The sequence below is a fragment of the Chaetomium globosum genome, genomic scaffold, assembly GCF_000143365.1.
Source record: "Chaetomium globosum CBS 148.51 scaffold_5 genomic scaffold, whole genome shotgun sequence".
NCBI classification, from domain to species: domain Eukaryota; kingdom Fungi; phylum Ascomycota; class Sordariomycetes; order Sordariales; family Chaetomiaceae; genus Chaetomium; species Chaetomium globosum.
This window is the reverse complement of record NT_165980.1, coordinates 4,223,795-4,244,747: the sequence shown is the minus strand read 5'-3', so window position 1 is coordinate 4,244,747 and position 20,953 is coordinate 4,223,795. Positions and strand designations below refer to the sequence as shown.

General features: G+C 57.2%; 7 protein-coding genes across 7 annotated transcripts; 5 read left to right on the top strand and 2 right to left on the bottom strand.

Moving 5' to 3' along the window:
- Nucleotides 1–39: 39 nt before the first annotated feature.
- On the bottom strand, nt 40–1,592 carry CHGG_08213 (uncharacterized protein; the record flags this gene model as incomplete). Its single annotated transcript, XM_001225868.1, has 2 exons — nt 40–722; nt 776–1,592. 2 exons carry the CDS (start codon nt 1,590–1,592, stop codon nt 40–42), a joined length of 1,500 nt encoding a protein of 499 aa, XP_001225869.1.
- An 828-nt stretch (nt 1,593–2,420) lies between these two features.
- On the top strand, nt 2,421–4,233 carry CHGG_08212 (uncharacterized protein; the record flags this gene model as incomplete). The annotated part of the gene is made up of 2 exons (XM_001225867.1): nt 2,421–3,604; nt 3,867–4,233. 2 exons carry the CDS (start codon nt 2,421–2,423, stop codon nt 4,231–4,233), a joined length of 1,551 nt encoding a protein of 516 aa, XP_001225868.1.
- A 497-nt stretch (nt 4,234–4,730) lies between these two features.
- Nucleotides 4,731–7,368, bottom strand: CHGG_08211 (uncharacterized protein; the record flags this gene model as incomplete). The annotated part of the gene is made up of 7 exons (XM_001225866.1): nt 4,731–5,511; nt 5,571–6,227; nt 6,281–6,320; nt 6,383–6,512; nt 6,566–6,952; nt 7,006–7,166; nt 7,221–7,368. The coding sequence occupies 7 exons, from the start codon at nt 7,366–7,368 to the stop codon at nt 4,731–4,733; spliced, it is 2,304 nt and encodes a 767-aa protein (XP_001225867.1).
- Nucleotides 7,369–8,736: 1,368 nt separating this feature from the next.
- Nucleotides 8,737–9,928, top strand: CHGG_08210 (uncharacterized protein; the record flags this gene model as incomplete). Its single annotated transcript, XM_001225865.1, has 2 exons — nt 8,737–9,485; nt 9,538–9,928. The coding sequence occupies 2 exons, from the start codon at nt 8,737–8,739 to the stop codon at nt 9,926–9,928; spliced, it is 1,140 nt and encodes a 379-aa protein (XP_001225866.1).
- Nucleotides 9,929–10,561: 633 nt separating this feature from the next.
- CHGG_08209 (uncharacterized protein) lies at nt 10,562–12,430 on the top strand (the record flags this gene model as incomplete). The annotated part of the gene is made up of 3 exons (XM_001225864.1): nt 10,562–11,235; nt 11,291–11,596; nt 11,650–12,430. 3 exons carry the CDS (start codon nt 10,562–10,564, stop codon nt 12,428–12,430), a joined length of 1,761 nt encoding a protein of 586 aa, XP_001225865.1.
- Nucleotides 12,431–15,612: 3,182 nt separating this feature from the next.
- CHGG_08208 (uncharacterized protein) lies at nt 15,613–18,426 on the top strand (the record flags this gene model as incomplete). Its single annotated transcript, XM_001225863.1, has 5 exons — nt 15,613–16,179; nt 16,260–16,595; nt 16,653–16,694; nt 16,773–17,745; nt 17,828–18,426. The coding sequence occupies 5 exons, from the start codon at nt 15,613–15,615 to the stop codon at nt 18,424–18,426; spliced, it is 2,517 nt and encodes an 838-aa protein (XP_001225864.1).
- Nucleotides 18,427–19,055: 629 nt separating this feature from the next.
- CHGG_08207 (uncharacterized protein) lies at nt 19,056–19,634 on the top strand (the record flags this gene model as incomplete). Its single annotated transcript, XM_001225862.1, has 2 exons — nt 19,056–19,135; nt 19,379–19,634. 2 exons carry the CDS (start codon nt 19,056–19,058, stop codon nt 19,632–19,634), a joined length of 336 nt encoding a protein of 111 aa, XP_001225863.1.
- Nucleotides 19,635–20,953: the final 1,319 nt, after the last annotated feature.

The following is a 20,953-nucleotide window of genomic DNA, read 5'->3' as shown; positions in this document are numbered from 1 at the left end:
AGCATTTCTTTCGGGACTGTCTGCAGATGCTTGGTGATATCACCTGGCAGCCGGCCATCGTCCAAACTCCACCCCCCTCGTCTCATCCCTATCCTCCGTCGACCAATCCCACTCATCCGCTGTAAACAGCGCTCTCGCCGACCGATCCACCGCCATAGCCCCCTCCATCCTCAGCCTTTGATCCGTCGCCAACCCCCTCGTAAACCGAAACACCTTCCTTTCCCTCTTCCCATCCCCATCGTGGCCCCCCTCCACGCCTAGAGAGGACCGCCACGCGGCCCCTTCCCGATCGCGCACCCACGCCGGCCGCGCAATGGCCACAGCCCCTGATGCCAGCATCGCCTGCACGTACTCGACGGCGGGGAGGGCGCGCGCCCGCAGGCCACAGTGCGTGTGGTTCTTGTCGATCTGGTAGGCCGGGCATTGCTTGAGGGTGGCGAGGATGGAGCCGATGTCGGTGGTGCTGATGTCAGGGGTCTCTGGAAGGGTGGAGGATGAGATAGAAGGGGATAGGAAGGGGGAGGGGGTGAAGGAGGTTAGGAAGAGCAGGTTGCGCGAGCACAGGAATTTGATCATCTCGCCGAGTTGGTAGGAGTCGCAGCTTGCCGAGGAGTCGTAGCCCAGCTTGCACTGGCGTGTGCGCGAGGTGTAGAGTCCGAGGAAGTGGGTTTGGATGGAGGCGATGGTGGTGAGGATGCGTTCGCGGCGGTGGTGGAGTTCTTCTAGCAGGGGGGTTAGTGCGTGGTGGGTGAGAGACGAGGGCTGGAAGCCTTACGCTCAAGGTCGTCGGGTAAATCCCACCATGCTGCGGCGTAGCTTTCCTCTTGCTCCTCGTCCAAGTACTCACTCCATCTTCGTGAACCATACATGATGAGCTCGCGGGTGGCAACTTGCAGCTTGGGAGGTTGGTCGAGCAGCCAGGCAACCAAGATCTTCTGACGGAGAGTTTCTTCGGTTGCCCTGGACAAGGTAGGACCGTCGTCTCGGGATACCCGGGTCTGCGTAGCGGGCCATTTGTACTTCAAGGCGTTTAGATACCTGGATACGATGGCGATACAGTTAAACCGGTCAGCAAGCAGGGCTAGCACGGCCAAATGCTGCATCGTCACGGCTTTCGCGGTAGACTGTTTTCTATGCAGAATCCGCAAGAGGTCTTCAAAGACCGAGTTATGACCGGCCGACCGGGTTGCCTCGTCATCCTCGTGGATTTTCACCAGGGGAAGATCGCCGGCGTCTGCCTCGGACGGTTTCACATTCTTGAGCGAGAGCCTCTGGAAGCTTTCCTCTATCGACCTGGCCTCAGCGAACCTCGTATCGCTGAGCAGGTTGTCAAAATACTTTGAGTTCTGCTTCAGAGCAGAGAGTTGCACTCTGTACCCGACTCGGTTCCTGGCCTTGAAGACCGGCGGAGTCACCTTTTGTCCGGGTCTCGGTTTTGCCGCCTTCCTCGCCGCTTTCAGGGTCTCCTTGGACGTTTCAAAGGTGACATCCAGCAAGATGTCTCCATCAGGTACGATGTCAACGATCGGAAACCCTAGCTTGGTGGCCAGATCGGCCGATTCGCCATCCTGGCCATCTGCCGCGTCGTCCATTTTGTGTGGTGGTGATCATGCAGGTAGATCTTGGGGGGTGGTATAGCTTCGGATCCCCGGCGTTGGCAACCTCGAAGTAGCCTAGTCTTCCAGTCCACTATGGAAATGGAGTGAATCCGAACATAATCGACAAGTGAGTTGTTGCGTTATGTTGCTGGGTTAAGAAGTTAAAGTCAGGCAGCCAAGATCCCCCACCACGGAACTATTCAGGGTTAGGGAATGCTTAGAATGTCAGGAATGTTACTGAAACTGTTACTTGTAAAATGTTGAAATGACGTTCTTGCTCCGCTGTGAGCATCGTAAACTCAGGGTTCGATTAGGGGCAGCAGTTTGGCTGGCCCCTGATTGCCAAGAACACACTGACGGGCTTCCACCAATCGCTGCCCAAACCGTATTTCTTGGATTTGGCCAAGCGGCGGCGAGTGCGGGTGTTGGCGACGACGGCGGGGGGACAACACACTGCCTCAACATAATAACCTGGAAACACCCCAACCAATAACCCGAGCCATACCAACGCCAACGTCGACGTCAATCTCAGCCCTAGCAAGCTAGCAATACACGTGCCACCAAACTTCCTGCCGTGCCATGGCGGTGGATTTACGACTACCCAGCTGCTCCGTACGATTCGTACTACTACTGGTCGGGAACTTGCATGAATTGGTCGCCTGAGCAATGCCCTCCTTCCGTCGTCGGACCCCTTCTTCCAGCTTTCCCCGAACTACAAGACGAGCGAGTCGAGCCCAACCAGAAACCCTACTAGATGCCTTCGTGGGCTATGTCGCGACCTTATTTCACGTCCACCAGACAACACACACAAGAAACCCTAGCATGTCGGCATGCGCACTACGAGCCGCCCGATCGCGACGGCCCCTCCGAGCCCCGGCTCCGGCCCCGGCGCAAACATCGGCCACGCCTCTCCGAGTTATGACGGATTTTCGCGGCCAGCACAGCCAGCCATTGATCAGCCACTCTTTCAAGCGAGGCTTCCACAATTACTTCGTGACCCACCTACCTTCGTCGTCATTACACCCGGACTCCCGGTCGTCAGCCGGCCCCGGTCATAAGCTACCCAGGTCCGCCTCGACACCCCACACCCCGGCGCCGGGGTCCGCTCCGGCCGTGGCGCCTCCGAACATGCCCAGCCGCGACCTGACAGTCGTCCGAATACCGCTCCGAAGCGCCAAGCACCACTTCGGCGTCTCCGAGTCCCGCGGACAGCGCTGCTACAACGAGGATACAAACCAGGCCGGCACCATTCGCATTCCCGCTTTTGCAAAGAGAGTGCCCGTCAGTTTGGTGCGCCACCAGGCCGCAAAAACAGCCGGAGAGGGCACCAGCGCCGACAGCGCCCTAGGGGATCCGCAGATCTTCTACTTTGGCGTCTTCGATGGCCACGGCGGCAGCGAGTGTAGCCAATTCTTACGGGAGGAGTTGCACGGGTACATCGAGGAGGCCGCTGCCGAGTTTGGGCTAGAGAGCAGTCTCAAGAGGGACCCCGGGGCTCCCGACTCGATGAGGGATCCGGAAACCATATTTGGCCAGCGGGATCCCGCACCACAATTCCCGGGCGAAACCCAAGGTCAAAGTCAAGACGCCACCGCCGACGCCGGCTTGGAAGGGCTCCGGCTACAATCCTCGCTCCTCGCCGAATACAAGCGCACCATCGGCGGTTACTTCCGCCGCTTTCGCCCCAACTACTTCACCGCCCCCATGGCCCCGTCCATGCGCGACCCCTCCTCCTCCTCCCTATCCGATCCGCCATCCTCCCTCTCCGACCCCGCCACACACACCTCCCAACAACTCTCTCAACCGTCTCTCCCATCTCTCGAATCGGTCCTCATCTACGCCTTCCTCCGCGCCGACCTCGACTTCGTCACCGCCCAAGCGCGCAAACCCGACCCCGACGACCCCTACATCTCCGACATCCCCCTCAACGAAGACGAAATCCTCGGCTCCCCGCACCTCCCTCCCTCCGGCCACGGCATCGGCGGGCCCGCACGTTTCAAAGGCGGGTCCACCGCCTCGGAGCCCCTCATTCTCCACCCCCACCCCGTCCCCATTCTGGCACCCGGCCGCGCACTCCACACTTGTCGTCGCCCACGTCGGCGACACGCGCGTCCTCCTCTGCGAGACGGCCACGGGCCGCCCGCTCCCGCTCACCTCGGACCACCACCCGTCCTCGCCCGCCGAGTCGCGCCGCCTGCGCCGCTACGTCACCACCTCGGTCGTCACGGACTCCTTCGGCGAGGAGCGCATCCAGGGCCTGGCCAACAGCCGCGCCTTTGGCGACATGCAGAGCAAGCGCATCGGCGTGTCGGCCGAGCCGGACGTCGTGCGCGTGGCGCTACGCCCGGCCGAGTTTGCCTTCCTGGTGCTGGTCAGCGATGGGGTCAGTGGGTCGCTGGGGGATCAGGAGATCGTGGATGTGGTGAAGGAGGCGGCCACGCCGGAGGAGGGGGCAAGGAAGGTGGTCGAGTATGCGACCGAGGTGTCGGCGGATGGGGATAATGCGACGTGCTTGGTGGTGAGGCTCGGGGGGTGGGAGAGGAGGAGTGAGGGTGGCGTGGGGAGCTTGGGGACCAGGGAGGTGAGGGAGATGAGGAGGGCTGAGGCGGCGGATCCGAGGAGGAGGGGGAGGTAGTGCGGTGGTGGTGGTGGTGGTGGTGGTGGTGGTGGTGACGATCTTTTTGGCTTTCTGGCTTTCTGGCTCTCTGTTTTTCTTTTCTCCCTTTTTCTCTTGCCTTACTGTTTTTACTTGCTAATTTGGCGGGTTGGTTGTTATTGCTTTTGTTGTTGTTCAGAACGTTATCATACTATGCACAGAACCGTCTGCTTTTCTCTTTTGTACTGTAAGGTAGTTGTGGTGGGTTAGTCGGTTGGCGACGGCATTGCGTTGGGTACTGCATAGCACAGGGGGGCCAGACTCATTTTGGGCAAGAATAAAAAGACGCTCAAGGCACAGACAGGGAGCGGGGACGGACGGCGTTTGGGCGGATGGGTGGCTAGACTAGATTTTTGCAAATCCTCACGACGGGCGTCCGTCTCTGTAAAACCGGTCTGAAATCTGAACTATGGACGACAAAATACCATACCCCAAATACAATCCAAACAAGCCCCTTCCTACTACATAACACTTCCTCACACTTCACCCACCCGTTTCTCCCGCCCTAATACCGCGGGTAATGACCTCCCCACGAAGGCGGCTGCTGGCTGTGTGGAGGGGTAGGCCCTCCGGCTGCGGCGGCTGACCATACGCACCGCCCTGGGGGTGACCGCCGTACTGCGGCTGCGGCGGCGGCGGCTGGTGCTGGTGGTGCTGCTGTCCATAACCCCCCTGGGGCCGGATACCCCTGGTGCGCGCCGATACGGGGGCTGCGCGGGGAGGCCGGCGTCGGGTGCCCGTAGCTGGCTGCGTAGCCCCCCGACCCGGGGGTGCCCGCATACGACTGCGGCGTCTGCGGGCCGCTGCCCGAGTAGTACGTCCGCCGCCTGGCCGTGCATCGGCCGGCGGCGCGTGGTGCCCGCCGCCACCCGCAGCCTGGGCTCGCGTCCGAGCTCGCGCGCGTCGCGGTTCACGCTCTGGATGTGCGACCACAGCGACCCGGCCGGCTTGCCGTGCCCGCCGTCGGAGCCGTGGCCACAGCCCCCCGGGTGGCCGCCGCCGCCCGAGACGGAGCGCGAGCCGGCCTCGCCGCTGAGGACGTGGTTTTTGTGGTTCTTGACTGACTCGGATGACAGCATGTGGTCGAGGCGGCTGCGGTAGGGCGTCTCCTGGGCCCACTTGCGCACCGTCTCGAACATCTCGCGCTGGATCTCGATCTGGTCGTTGCGCGCCGCTGGGTGGTGGAACGCGCGCAGTATGTCGTCGAGCACCTCGTCTACGGGCACGCCGGGGTTCTCCCACGCGTACATGATGCGTCTGCGTGTCAAGGGGAGGTTAGGAGACTACAAGAGGGACGGAGACAGAAGGAAACTTACGGGACGACGTATTGCAGGATGGTCACGGACACACGGCCGCCGCACGAGTTGAGGATGTTGGTGAAGTGGTCCTTGGATAGCATCGAGTGGGTCGGGTCGGAACAGCGCGGGTTGCTCCAGGGCTCGAACTGCTGCTGGGCGCTTGTGGCAATCAGGCCCGACGAGCCCTCCTTGAGCGCCTTGCTGACCTGGTTGATGATGGGCCGCACAAAGGGTGCCAACAGGCCGAGGATAAAGGCGGTCAGCGTCTCGCTGATGTGCTCAAGCAGGCTCTCCAGCCCCGGAACCTTGGAGATCATGTTGTTGATGGACCGCACGATCCTATCGCGGAACTGCATGATCGGGTAGATCTGTCCCGATACCTTGACCGGGTCGAAGTTGGGGCTCATCCCGGGCATAATGTTTGCGTTACTGGCGTCGCGCGCGTTCTCCCTCTCCTGGGCAGCGGACGCAGCCTTGAGATCCCTAGCTTGCGAAGCGAAACCATCGCCGACGCCAGGGAGCTGGCCCAGCATGGAAATGAAATCGCCGCCGCCACCCGAGCCGGATCCGAAGAAGCCCCGCTGGCCGCTGCTGGAGTTGTTGGCCTGCTCGGCGTTTTTGAGGGCGATGTCGATCTCGTCGACTTCGGACTGGGTGAAGTGGTCGGTGGCCTCGCTGGTTTGGGTTAGTGTACCTAGGATGGGCGGATGGGAATCAGACAGGCTTACCCGAGAACCGAGTGCAAGAAGTCCACAGCTCCAAAAGTGCCTGTAGATTCCATCAGTTCCGACTCACATGGCACGCTTATTGCCCTGCCCCTATTTACGTACCAGTAACAAGAGGATAGACCGATTTCCCGTTCAGGTGGATCTGGGTTGCGCTGCCACAGTGAGGGAAGACGCTGTGGTGGCCCAGCTCGATGAGGGCCAGCTCGCAGTAGTTGGTGTGAGCGCCCCAGTCCTAGCCGCGGTCAGTCCGTCGTCTGTCACTCTGCCGCCCACGGTAAGACCTACCTCCATGCAGTGCAGGGCCTGGCCGAGGCACCGCAGAGCTTCGCACAGGTCGGCCTCCTTGCCAGACGTGCCACCGGCTCCGCTGGTATAGACGCGGGCAAAGTGGATGCTGCGGGCGAAGCTCCAGCGCAGATAACCGGCACTCGTGGCCCAACCGCCGCTCTCGTTGGCGATGTAGTTCTTCATCCCAGTGCGAGGATCAATCTCGAGCTCTCTGGGGTTGATGGGACCTCGCAGGCGGGGATCATATTCACGGGCATCTTTGTCGTCAGCATATCCACGTGGGTTATCGATGTGCTCCTCGGGTCGGTAGACACCCAGCCGCTCCTCGGTAACCTCAAACTCCTCCGTCGCATAGCCGTTGGCCATGAAGGAGAGCACCCAGACCTGGCACGTCAACAAGTTGGCCATGAAGCTTAAGCTTGTCGTGAGGGACTCACAATGATTCGGATAGTGGCCGCGTTGATGCCCTTCAAACTGCCGACATCGATGGCTTGGGAGTAATCTCTCAGCCAGTTGCCAAAGTAAACGCGCCCGATCATCATGGTCGTCCATTTCTTGCCGTGAAGAAAGGCGACCGTCTTGAGCATATCCTCAATATCTTTAGGGCAAAGCGTCAGCCATGCGCCGGCAAGATAAGCCTATCATCACAAACCTCCATGTCTCCAATTGTGACCCTCGACTTGGGCGATAGAGGGAATGTTGCCGGCGCCGAACGCTGCCGCTTTTTCCAGGAAAAACCACAAGGCAGTAAAGGCAACGACCAAGAGCGCATTGCCCCAGCCCGGCCTAAAGTTCGCCATAATGTTTTGATTGTGTTTATCAGAAAAAAAGAAGAAAAATAGCCGAAAATCCTGGTTGCGCTGCGGAATGGGATTCGACGGTTCCTTTCCCGGAAGTCGGTCACAGGCTGCAGGAATGAAATTCGAATGACAAGTCCGAGTCGTAGACGGTTAGATGGCAAACTCGGAGTAACCCACAGATGGCGGCCTCTCTTGAAGTCCCTACACAGTCTCAGCTGAATTATGTGATAGCCTGGAAACTGGAAACGCTGGAGGGATGCTGCTGGTGGTCTCGAGGCGCCAAGAGCCGAGATTCCTTTACGTCAGATCCAACCTTCTTCTTTTCTTCTCTATTATTGCCTGCAAAGGCCGCCTCCCTTTGATGCTGAACACATAACAATAATAACACTTCATAGCCACTCAAAGTATCTCTCCATGCCTCCAGTAGCAGGTAAAAATATCCGATCTTTCGTTTAAGCTTTTAAGAATACAACCCTTTGTTCTCTCCAGCTCAAGAGAAAGCCTGACGAGGGTTCAAGGAGGGGCAGCTGAACCCCCGCCATGCTCGCACGCGCTCAGCAAACCGAGGTGCCAAGATTCGGAAGCTGTTCGGTCAATTCTGCTAGAACGATTACCGATATTAGCATGCTTTATTTTGAAAACTTCTTGTTGCATACTTGCATGGCAGAGTCAAGATGTTTCAACGCACGATGCGCTTCTGTAACGACATATTCCGTACAGTCCATATTTACAGGACCAACGTGAAACTGCCAGGTTACTTCAACCCACTCTCATGCTTGGGTTGTGCTTCGTACATAATATAGCCAGCCACTCAAGCTTGTGTCTGATTTAGTGCCATTTTTTTTTTTTTTTTTGTGAGAGTAGCACAACAGCCATCGTCTCCCGGGCTCCGTCGTTTTCTCTTTCCAATTCTTCGGATCCCGGTTGCGGAACGAACCCGATACGGAGCCCAAATCGGACGATTTCCAAATTGCCCGTTAACTAGGGTGATTCAGCTTCCGCAAAGCTTGGCGAGCTTACGTACCGGCAGTAACGCCATTGTCATTCGATGCGGTTTCACGCGGATCCGAAAGATTTCGCGTTTCTGATTCGCGCTTTTCTTGGACCCCTGGCCCAAATCTGATCCCGCCTATTCCGCAACAGTCGGGACTCGTTCGTTCCTCCCCTGACTGGGAGCGGCCTGGAGTTTTCTTTTCGTCCGAGTTTTGTTTGACTTCTCCTTTTTGACTTTACATTTGCGCTGGTCCCAGCAACACTTGTTGCTTTCCCTCTTCGACCTGCTCCGTATCCCTAAACTGCCGGGCATAAGCGCATGCCAGAACCTCCATCTCGATCGAGTTCGACTGCCCTGAAATGGGAATCACCAGTATGCCTGGCCGAACACTCCCAACTTTCACCCTCGCCGAGGTCGAGGCGCATAACTCGGCCAAGTCTTGTTATGTCACCTTGGGGAAGAATGTCTACGACGTGACCGATTTCATCGATGCGCACCCCGGCGGCGGCGAACTGGTGCTCGAGTACGCCGGCAAGGACATCAAGGACATCCTCGAGGACGAGGCGTCACACGAACATTCCCAAGCGGCCTACGAGGTTCTCGAAGACTCACACATCGGATTCCTCGCTCCCGCCAACGGGTCTGCCAACGGAAAGGCAGAGGTTGGGAATGGCAATGGCATGGCCAATGGGGAATCGAATGGCGCGAACGGCACTTATGTGCATCCCAGGACGGGCATGTCCTGCGAGGAGGACCTGAGCAAGGATACCGACATCTCTTCCGATTACAAGACACACAAGTTTCTCGACCTAAGCCGACCGTTGTTCCCGCAAGTCTGGTTTGGCGGCTTCTCCAAAGACTTCTACCTCGACCAGGTTCACCGGCCGCGACACTACAAGGGTGGAGAGTCGGCCCCTTTGTTTGGCAACTTCCTCGAGCCTCTCACTAAGACGGCGTGGTGGGTGGTCCCGACGCTGTGGCTGCCGTGTGTCTCCTACGGCCTCTACATTGCCAGCCCAGGGTTCACCAGCCCCCTCGGGGAAGCTGGCTGCTTCGCATTTGGCTTGTTCGCCTGGACACTCATCGAGTACATTATGCATCGGTTCTTGTTCCACTTGGATGAGTGAGTCACATTCTTCCCACACACCAGCCTCCCGCCTGCTAATCCTTCTCAGTTACCTCCCCGATAACCGGGTTGGCATTACCCTCCACTTCACGCTTCACGGCATCCACCATTACCTCCCCATGGACAAGTACCGCCTAGTCATGCCGCCAACTCTTTTCGTTGCGTTGGCCCTCCCGTTCTGGAAGGTGGCACACGGCATTTTCTTCTGGGACTGGTACATGGGGACAGCTGCCTATTGCGGCGGTGTCTTCGGCTACATCTGCTACGACATGACACACTATTTCCTGCACCACCAAAACCTCCCGCTGTGGTGGAAGCAGCTCAAGAAGTACCACCTCGAACACCACTTCCTGGATTACGAGAATGGCTTTGGCGTCACAAGCCCCCTCTGGGACAAGGTTTTCGGCACTGAGCTTGTGACGAAGCCCAAGAAGATTTAGATGGATTGGAATACATGAGTTAATGATTGGGGCTCGGTACATATATCTTGTAATGAGGCGGGCACGTACACATCACGACATCTCCGAGCAGTTATTCTCGCTGAAGCTCCGACGGGCTCCATTCTTCTCTCTCCTCTGCAGGCGGCCACCGAGCGTCTGGGTTCTCGGTTTTAGGGAAGTGAGGGATATTACGTCTTCAGGGATTTAGTTTCCTCCCACTGGACTGTTGATATCATTGTTCTTACAATACATAATGTTAATATCGCGAGATTTGGATGACATACCTGTCTCGTCACAATAATCTGTGCAAGCAAGTCATGATATGATTGCCCAAGTTCCACGAGAAATGGTGACCTGCGAACCGTGCGCTATACTGTGTCCACACGGTACCCACACAGACTTTCACTTGCACTTAGCGCGAATTTCTCACGTGACACATCATTTCGATTCCATTGTGCCCATTTGCCATTGCCGCTTGCCTCTCTCCTCTTTCAGGCATCCGTCGACCGACCAATTTCACTCGCCAAGTTGCAAATATCGCGACACGTTCCAGCTTCCATAATTGCACCCCAGAGACTTTACAGTGCAAACAAGAAATAGTGGTTGATTGAGTCATTGAACCAGTTGCCAAAAATGTCAGGCCTGGACGTGGAAGCCCTCCTTGACTCGACTGCTTCCTCCAAGGAGCAGACCGGCAAGGTTACCACCGCTAATGGCGACTCACCCCAGACCGGAAGCCGCAGCGAGTACGACCGGGATCGCGAGCGCGATAGAGACCGACGCAGCCGTGACCGCAGCCGAGATGGCGACCGAGACCGAGACCGAGACCGCGGCCATCGCCGCCGAGATCGTAGCGCCGGTCGCCACCGAAACTCGTCCAGCGGGCGGAATACCCCGAGGAGTGAGGCCGGAAGCCACAAGAGTAGGCGTCGGAGCCGGAGCCGTGATTCTGGCCGACACTCACGTCGTCATAGAACCGACGGAGACTACTACCGTGGAAGCAACCGCGGTCGCGGTGGCCGCTCTCGCTCCCGCTCGCCCAATCGCTACTACCGCCCGCCCGGAGAAGACCGTCGCGACCGCGACGATCGCGGGTATCGCCGCCGCGAAGAAGAACACCGTGCCGCCAGAAACAGCACTCCCCGCGATACTTCACCGACCGGAGACGAGCGCGATCGCCGCACTGTCTTCGTCCAGCAGCTGGCCGCTCGCCTCCGTACCCGCGAGTTGAAGGAATTCTTCGAAAAGGTTGGCCCCGTTGCCGAAGCTCAGATCGTAAAGGACCGTGTTAGCAACAGGTCTAAAGGGTACGTCTCCTCTTCTGCTCGTCGCTGATTGCATCAAAACTGACCCTCCCTCTAGTGTTGGCTACGTCGAGTTCAAGGGTGAAGAATCCGTTGCGGCCGCCCTCCAGCTCACCGGTCAGAAACTCCTAGGTATTCCCGTCATTGTTCAACCCACCGAAGCCGAAAAGAACCGTCAAGTCCGGAACTCGGAATCGTCCGGCCACCCCAACTCGGTCCCTTTCCACAGGCTCTATGTCGGCAACATCCATTTTAGTATCACGGAAACAGACCTCCAAAACGTGTTTGAGCCCTTTGGTGAGCTCGAGTTTGTACAGCTCCAGAAGGACGACAGCGGTCGCAGCCGAGGCTACGGTTTTGTCCAGTACGTATCCGCCTTTCCCCTTGCCGCTAGGTCATTTCTTAACATTTGCACAGGTTCCGCGATGCTGGCCAGGCCCGTGAGGCGCTTGAAAAGATGAACGGTTTCGACCTGGCCGGTCGTCCCATTCGTGTTGGGCTTGGAAACGATAAGTTCACCCCAGAGTCAACTGCCAACCTCTTACGGGGATTCCAAGGCCAGAATCAGAATCAACAGTTCCAGGGATCCTCATTCTCCGGAGCCGGGGGCCGAGGTCCCCAGGCGTCCAACTTTGACCGCGCCGGCGGCCGAGACAACGAGAAGGGTACGGGCGCTAGTGCCCTGGACGATACCGACGTCGCTGGCGTCAACTTTAATAACTACAGCCGAGACGCCCTCATGCGGAAGCTGGCAAGAACTGACGAGCCAACCAACGGCCAACCCGAGCGACAGATTCTCAAGCCCAAGACCGAGACGAAGCCCCTCCCCGTCAATGTCAGCATGGCGAGTCGTTGCGTGGTGCTCCGCAACATGTTTGACCCTGCTGAGTATGTCTTCTACTCCCCACCATCAGAAGCAGGATCGCTAACATCCGCCAGGCAAGTGGGCGACGACTGGGCCAAGGAGCTGGAAGACGAAGTCCGGCAAGAAGCCGAGGAGAAATACGGTCACGTCGTTCACATCTCTCTCGACCCCAATTCCCAAGGCGACATCTACCTCAAGTTCGATAAGGTCTCTGGCGGAGAGAACGCCATCAAGGGCCTCAACGGTCGTTACTTTGACGGACGGATGATCACTGCTGCTCCGGTTGTGGACGCGGTCTACAGCAGTTTGTTCTCTCGCACCAAGGCGATCTAAGACACTAATCACGGGCCCCTGCTATCTGCATAGGAATTCCACAAAGGTCAGTTACCCTTCCCCACAAGGTCCCCCCCAGACAGGTGCTGACATGGCATTAGACTCCCGTTCAGCCATGCCGTACAAGGGCTTCGTTACACGCCACGATCTCGATTTTCGATGTCGATATTGGTTGGATTATTTCCCAAAAGTTTAGGAGCCGACGTCGTTTTCGCCAGCATCACTCCCGTCTTGACCACCATAGCGGCCTGGGTAGGCACCGTCGATATCCCACTGATTTCCGCCCGCAGAACCGCTCCAGCCTTCCGCTCCGTTTTCGACCAATATTCCGGCTTTACGATTTCGGCAATACCGCGATCATGAAGCCTCCCGTCTAGCGTTGGCGTTGCTGATTTTGTAGCTAGGCAAAACAGACTCGCATCAGCAGAGGATGGCGGTTCTGCCGTCAGAGGTGAAGCGGTCCCTCTGTGTATGACCACTTGCTTAATTCTTCTAGGTAGTTTCGAAATATAGAGTTTGAGCCTGAGCCTTGTCTTTACCCTTGTTATCGTCGTGTGCTGCACTTGGATGCACGTGAAGGGCTAACGTAGCCTGCCTAGGTGCCATCTCCACATGTTTTGTTCCTTGCCAATAAGGTGTTCATCCACCGAGATATCACTAAGTAGGTAGCATGTACCATTCTTCCACACTCTGCCCTTTGTTTGTTCTACCTACACTCCGCACCAGGCTAGGAGCAAGGCAGTCCCTTGATCCGTAAACCAAGTGGTTATATATGATGAGATATCTCATTGTCAACCTTACTTCCCGGGCAGCTGCCCATTTAAGGGTTGACCTACCGGCTCAGGTATGTACACACAGAGAGATAGGTAAATGTTAGTTTGACGTTTATCGATTCCTGTTTCTTTGTTTCCTTCTGTGAAGTGCCTATCAGCCGGCTCCAGGATGGGATAGCTACTCGGCGGCCGGGCGTCGGTAAGGAATCACTCTTTCCGGCCCTTTCTTTGTCTTTGCGCCTTCCCTTTTCCCTAAATCTTGGCTTGTTGGAGCACTGTTCTCCATCACCGGCTCTGCTTTATATTCTGGGTTCATGTCTCTGCATTGATATCTCCTCTTTCAGTCCCTGTTGGGCTGCTTTGAAGCCCGTTTCTGTGCAACTGCTGCCTCTGCGAGTGATAGAGGGCCACACCATCTTCTCGTCCTTCACTCAGAGGTTCTTTGCTTGTGAACTAGTGTTGTCAGCTTCGTGTTCCGCCTGCTTTGGCACTATCAGTATCTTACTTTATTTCCTCTCACTAGCTTTCATGTATTCAGTACGGACTGTCCTTTGACTGCCCCTTATTCCATTTCCGACCAGGCATGGCTGTCCTAACTCCGTACTCCGTGAGTCCGGACACTCTCTGCTCTCTCATCCCGTGGCTGCACCGCCCGTTGCCGTTGTTGTTGCCGTCGCCGTCGCTGTTACCCCTTTTGTTGTTGTTATTACCCCTTTCATTCTTATCGTCCTTCTCTTCCCAGTGTGGGCTGTATCGTCTGTTGCCGTTCCGAAGGACTCTGCTTTTGCTGGCCGACATGAGCTGTATCTTACTCGCCCTTTGCCACGCAGCTTAGCTTTTCTTATACTTTCTCCCTTCCTATTATTTCCTTTTGCCTTGCTGCTTATGCTGACTCCTAGAAGACAGCTGCTACCTGGTGTTGGTCAAAGATTGGACACTGGCTTTACCAGCCACTGACTCCTAAAACCTCCCAAGGTGCCTCCCGAAGATAAGCTAGCACCATCTGCCGTTAGCAACGCTGTCGTTTCCTGTCCGCCAGGGGATAATACTCACCAACCACTGCCACAACGCGCATACCCAGGCCTTGGGCCGCTTCTTCCCGCTCTGAGTCGCCTGTTATTTGCGTCTTGCAACCGAGGACACGGTTACCAGCTTCGTCCACTCTGACTCGATATTTTGGGGAAGGGCCATTGTCGATTGTAGTATTGGCGGCGATGGAGTCCCCAGTTGACTCAGACATATAACCCCTTCAACCACATCGTTACCGCGGCCACAACCTGTACCCCTCTCCATTTTGACAACTTGGAAGAAGGACTAGGTTGCTATAGCAACTGTCATTGTCTCGACCCGAGTTCAAAGAGCAAGTCGGCCTCCTTTTGACGACATCTTGCCTTTGGTCACAAAGCCCCGATGGTTGCTGGTCAGGGGCTTGGTTGAGGGTATCTTTGGCTGCCATGGTCAAAGATCGCTCCCCAACTTTCAAGAAAGGATGCCCAGTTGGACACTTGCTCTTCCGATAACGATGAGCCGATAGGCCCTGGTCACTGCGTTCCGTCTGACATTTGAAGACAAGGAGGGGCAACACAGTCAAGCGATTCACTCTCACACACGGTCTAGGAGCATTCACATGAGGATATGTTACCCTAATGCCCAAGGGGTTAAGCCCTACCCTACCACAAGATCACTATTCTAATCAAATACCAGTTGCTTCCATAAAGATCTTGGAGTTTTGGCCTTCTGCTGGGACTCCCCGCCCAATGCCTTCCTAAGGTACCCAGGGGTCATTAGATTCATTAGATTGCCTTCCTCTGCCCACTGAAAATTTGATTTCCAACGCTCACTTCCCACCCCCCCCCCCTGGTTTCCCTTTTCAGCATCCTCATCCCGTGAGGCCCCCGCCACACTCCTCACCCCCTGGTTCAAATCCTCACAAGCTTTAACAACCCAGTGGCTTATGTCTCCTACCAGTCCCTCCTGTCTTGGTGTTCATCAAAGATCAGAGTTGACTTGAAGGTGACATCTAACATCACACAAGGGCTGCCTCCTACCACCCAGTATAAGTGGGCTGTGGCGCCCTCAAGCTCCTGGCCTTGCACATGCCCCTTATCATAGCAAGCTAAAAGCGGCACCCTCCTCCCAGCTGGCTGATTATCGGGATATCAAGAAAGAAACAGGCAGCCAATAAGAGGTTCTTCCTTTCCTCGTCCGGTTTTCTTCGTTTGCCTCTTGCACTTCTATATCCCCCCGCTCTCTCCTCCCTCTCTCCCCTTCTTTCTTCTTCCTCCCCCATCTCCAGAATTCCTCTTCTGGTTTCCTCTTTTCAAGCTCGCAACCCAACTCCGCCATCCGCGGTATTTCTTCTTGCCTCTCTTCTCTTCGCTTTCAAACAACTTCACCACACAAGCAACAATGGCTGGCTCTCGTTCTGGCAGCGACAGCTCCTCCAGCAGTGACGACGAGAGTGTCGTCGGCTCCGGCGGCGCGCCTCTCTACGCCTGGTCTCCGGAGAGACGCGCCTCGCGCGCAGAAAACAAGGATTTTCCTTCCCACGCCCAGCCCACTGTCCCGCGACTAGAGGATTCCATTGGTAAGAACCTCACGGTCGAGTCGGCTGTCGACACTGAGCGAGACCCCAGAACGCCGTCGGACCAGGCGATTGAGACCCCAGCGCCGATCAAGCCGCGTCGGTCATTCTCCAAGTCGACTTTGCGGGCTGCGGCCAAAGCATTCGCGCACCCGACTGCCACCTCGGCCGATGGTGTCGCACCCTCTCTCAGCTTGTCCGCCTATCCGGGCCCCGCCATTTCTTCGCAGCGTCAAGGCAGCCTTCCCATGCTTGCTCCTTCTTCTACATCGGCTTCTTCCCAGCCGCATAGTCGCTCTCTCATCCCGGGCTCTACTACCCATTCGTTCATCAGCGCTATGCAGGTCATGAGCCTCAACGCGGAAGAGGATAATCTCCATCCCTTCCAAAAGGTAAAGTCGTCCAAGCCCATCTCAATTAACCCGTTCCTTCTCTTCTTCCATCCACATATACTAACAACTATCGACATCAGACTCATCGCGACCAGATTTGCAAACTGCAGGCGCGCGTCTGGGGCCTTCGCCAGGGCATGCATGCCCAGAATGCGATTCCGCCCGAGTTCCTCAAGTCATTCGACTATGACGTGCAAGAGCTCATAAGTAACACGGTCAAGATGAATCAGGCCGTCGACCGCCTAACTGCCGAGCTCAAGAAGGCGCTTACTGAGCAGGAACGCGTCCGCACCCTCGAGTCTACCATCCGCAACCTCGAGGCCGATCTTAGAGATTGGAAGTCACGCTCGCAGAACGCCGAGAAAACCCTGTCCTCCATTGCCGGGCGCAGCGACGAGGACGTGAGGACTATTCAAGTATGCCACTCATCTCATGTTCTTTGAAGTGGAGGAGTAGCTAATAGCGAATCACAGTTTCTCAAGGAGCAACTGCGCCAGAATGAGATGACTCGGACGGTAAGTACTTTCCTTCCGTCTCACTCGGCTATTTGTTTTGTTTTCACTAAAACATTGTTTACTAACAACAAACACCAGATTCTCCAGGAACAAGTCAACGGCAAACGGAATCTGTGGCTCAACGTCCACAGCGAGCCTCAGGACCGAGCTGCTGCTCTAGATACACTCGCCCGTTCTTCGACCCCGCTCAGCGGTCAAACCTTTGCTTTGCCCCCGACCGAGCAATCTTATGCCTCGAGTATCAGGGCGCCCCCTCCTAGTCTCCACTCGAGCAGCTCTCATATTGCCAATGCCCACCCCAGCATGGACCGCTCGGGCAGCGGTGCCCTTGGTAATATCAACGCCAGCGGGTTCTACTACAGCGGCGTCCCTCAGAGCCATGGTGGCCCCTTCGTCGGATATTCTCCCTTCCAGCCTATCCCCCAATCGCACTCCGGGCCTGTTGTCTACCACGGCGGCCACGCTCTTCACCAGCGCCGCCCGTCCAACACCACGGCCACCAGCGGCCGTTCGGGCGTCGGCTACGCCGCGGTCAGCCGCCAATCAAGCGTCCCCCCCATCCGCCCGGCATCCGGCCCTAGACGGAACCCGAGGGCGCCCACTACCATGATCACCGAGACGGGCAGTCCCAAGGAGCGGAAGCGGGCCACGCCGGGCTCGCTCGTCAGGGCGGACCTCGAAGGCTCCGACTTGCTCCTGTCCTGGGCCGACGAGTTCCAGTCGCTCTTCGCGCTGATCTACGGCTTCTGCGCGTCCTACTTTGATGATCTGCCGCCCATGAATGAGGAGTGGAAGCGGCAGCTCCAATCCGAGGCCAACGGCCAGCTCTGGGACTACATCTGCAAGATCTGCTACGTCAACCATGAGCAGACACGTGGCGAGAACGCCATGCGCCTGCTCAACAACCGCGACTCCCGTCCCTACCTCATGCAGCGCCTCATCCTGCAGCACGTCATGGTCTTCATCTGCAGTTCCGAGGGCTGGAAGGACTACTCAGAGGATGTTGACGAGGAGATGGAGAAGCTGGAGATGCGTCTGAAGAAGATGGATCGTGAGTGTCTCCTCCCAGCCTCCCCTCCCCCCTCTTACCCACCAACACCCCCCAATAACTAACCACCCCTCTCTTTCTCCAGCCTCCAAAGCCTACGACCGCCAAACCCTAATCGACCGCCGTGCCCAACTCATCAGCGAAATGACCTCCGGCAGCAACGCGGCCGCCTTCAAAAACTTCAAGCTGACGCAGCACCACCAATACCTCAAGACCATGATCGGGCCCTTCCTCACCCGGCTGCGCAAGACCGCCCCCGCACCGCCCCCCACCTCCCACGACGGCACCTCCGACGGCCTCCCGCCGGCCCCGGTGCCCCCGACGCAAACCAACATCGCCAACGAGGCCTTCTACGACCTCTTCGGCATCACCACCAGCGCCTGGGAGCTGTCGACCAAGCTCTTCCAGTCGCGATTGACGTTCCAGTACGTGTGGAACGACGCGGGCACCCGCTTCGCGGCCGAGACCCACGAGCCGCTGGACTATGTCCCCATCGGCGGGGCTGCTGCTGGTGGTGGTGGTGGTGGTGGTGCCGGCGGGGTGAGCGTGGGCGTGGCCCTGCAGAACGAGCACGCCCGCGTGCGCTTCTGCGCCACGCCCGCGGTCACGGTCAGGAATGACCAGGGGATGACCATCGGGATCAGGAATATCCTGAAGGCGGGCGTCTTGGTGATGCGCTACTAGATGGGTAGCGGAGGGGGTGGGAGGGTGGCGGGTTGTGAAAGCCGCCCGCAGGGGGGAGAGAGAAATTTTGGGTTTTTTTTGGAGGCTGGGACATGGATCCCGGCCGAGGATTTAATTCGGCGCAACACTGGCGATGGGAGATCGCCAGTGGGACAGGACCGCGAGGGGGAAGGACTCGCATTTGGGTTTGGGTTCGGTCCTCTTGGGACCTAGCTCCTAGATGGCAGCTGGGTCGGATGACCAGGGATTCAGGATCACACCCTTTTTGGGTCACTGTTCTTTGGGATTCTCGTTTGTTTTCCGTTTGGGGAATCACCGCATCTGGGGTTCGGGCCGACGATGGCTCTTGGGATGGACGGGCGCATGGTTCATGGGACGAGATGGCAGAGATGGCGGTACACTGGAACCCATCGCTTGCCTAGTGATGCCAACCGGCGGAGAGAACCTCTCTCCGCCAGGGAGGCCTGCCCTGGGTCTCCGGGTACGGGAAAAGCGACTGGCTTTGGGAGTTGCTACAGGACCTTGCTTGCCTTTCTCCCCCTAGATAACACCCCCCTTCTTCGCGATTTGCACACATGTAGAGTACACACACAACCATTCGCCGTCAGATTGCTCATACGGCCAAATTCATGACATTATTAATCCCTCTTCTTTGCGCTCCTGACCTGGCTGACTGTAACCTGGTGATGGGATACTACAACATTACTGTGTACGTCCGACGTTAAAATTAGGGAGGAACCGTCACGTCGTATCGGCGGGAGTGGCGCGTGCATGATGGGAAAGGGGAAGAATCCCCGGACCACTACTACTACTCCAAGTGCGGGGAGACGGGGTTCACCACCGGATCATTACGAAGTCGAGGGCCAAGGTAACCGGTACACATCTCCAGCCCAAAATATCACAAAAGAGAATAATAAGAAAAACCATGACGACGACAACCCCGATCACGGAGCGGCCCCCTCCCCCGATATGCCCGAGATCAGCGGCAGTTGACGCGGAGAGGGTTGTCAGGATACCACTTGGCTCAGCCGGGTGATCTGCGCCGTGCAGGCCGGAGGGTGTTGCGTTGGGGGGCAGAAGCCCGAGCCGCTGCCAAGTTTTCCCGGCCGCGCAATGTCCGGCTCCCTCCTTCGTATCCACAAGCCTGCATTATCGCCGCCGTGAATCGCGCCGCCCAAGGTGGTGGTGGTGGTGGTTTGGTGGTGTAGTCCCAAGACAAAAACGACAAGCCAAACAAACCGACAAGCCCATCTAACACGGCAAGAAATCAGGGAAAACAACACCCCCATCCCGTCACTTCCCGACGTCAGAATCAGGAGACCACCCATCACAACGCGAGCAAACCACCCTCGCACGCCCGATCTAGCCCGATCCCCAACCCGTGATCTCCGCCGGGTCTGCCACACCAAAACATCAAGCCACACCAGACCGGCCGAGAACAGAGCTATTGGCATTGGGAAACCCTCCGGGGGTTTCCCCCTGAGCAAGCACACCACGCCGTCGCCGTCGCCGCCGCTCAAAACGAGCACTGGCTTCCCCCCCCCCCTTGCATGTCTCAGAGACGGATAGGCAGATAGCCCTTGTTCAGCTGGGTATTGGACGGAGGGGCTCAGGCCAATATTGAAACAAAAAGGCCAAAAGCTAGTTGTTGGTGGGGTGGATGGCGGATTGATAGCGCAAGCCAGAGACACCGCCGCATTATTCCCATGTCATGTCGTATAGGACAGACGACGACGGACACACATGTCTCGCCAGAGCTGGAGACAGTTTAACTCACTCACAATCCCCGAAACCCCCCCATTCCATGGCCCGTCCGTCACAGAAGCATCAAAGTAACCCCTCCCCCACACGCACACCACAGCCAGCCCTGGTAATTCCGGGGTTCATCCATGTATGTATGCAGTGTATGTATGTACGGACAGACATACCCACAACGTCCCGGCCGATCACCGCCCAGATAGCAGCGCGCAAGACGGCAGGACCTTGGTCGTTAGTTAGTGTCAGGCGTCGACAAGATTGTGGTGGTTGCAGGATGCACAGTGCGTGTGCCGTTCAATACCTTTTACAAGTACATGATGTATTTACACTACGCAGGAGTTCCCCTGTGTTCCCCTCCCCCTGTGCCCCTCACCAAACCCTCTTCCAGCTGCCTCCGCATTTGCCAAGAGCAGCAAGGATGTCTTGGCGATGGTAGGAGCGGGTCGAGCGGGCCAACTTGGGGGAGCCAAGAAGCCAAGCCCAGATGAGTTGGTGGCTTTCTCCGTCAATTTTCTTGTTCTTGTCCTTTGTCTGGTCGTCCTCTCTCCAGTTAGCTCGCGCCTGCGCTGCCCCGAAGCGAAGGCATGCTCGGTTACCCGTGCGGCATGCTTGCTTTTCACCATGTTGCTGCTCTTGATGCGACGCTATCGATGGCGCTTTTCTGCAAGATCCACGCTGAGCGGCAGGCAATCGCACCAAAGAGAGAGGGATATCACTCGGAGAGAAAGAGAAAGAGATAATGCACGATTACACAGTGTGATTGTGGGAT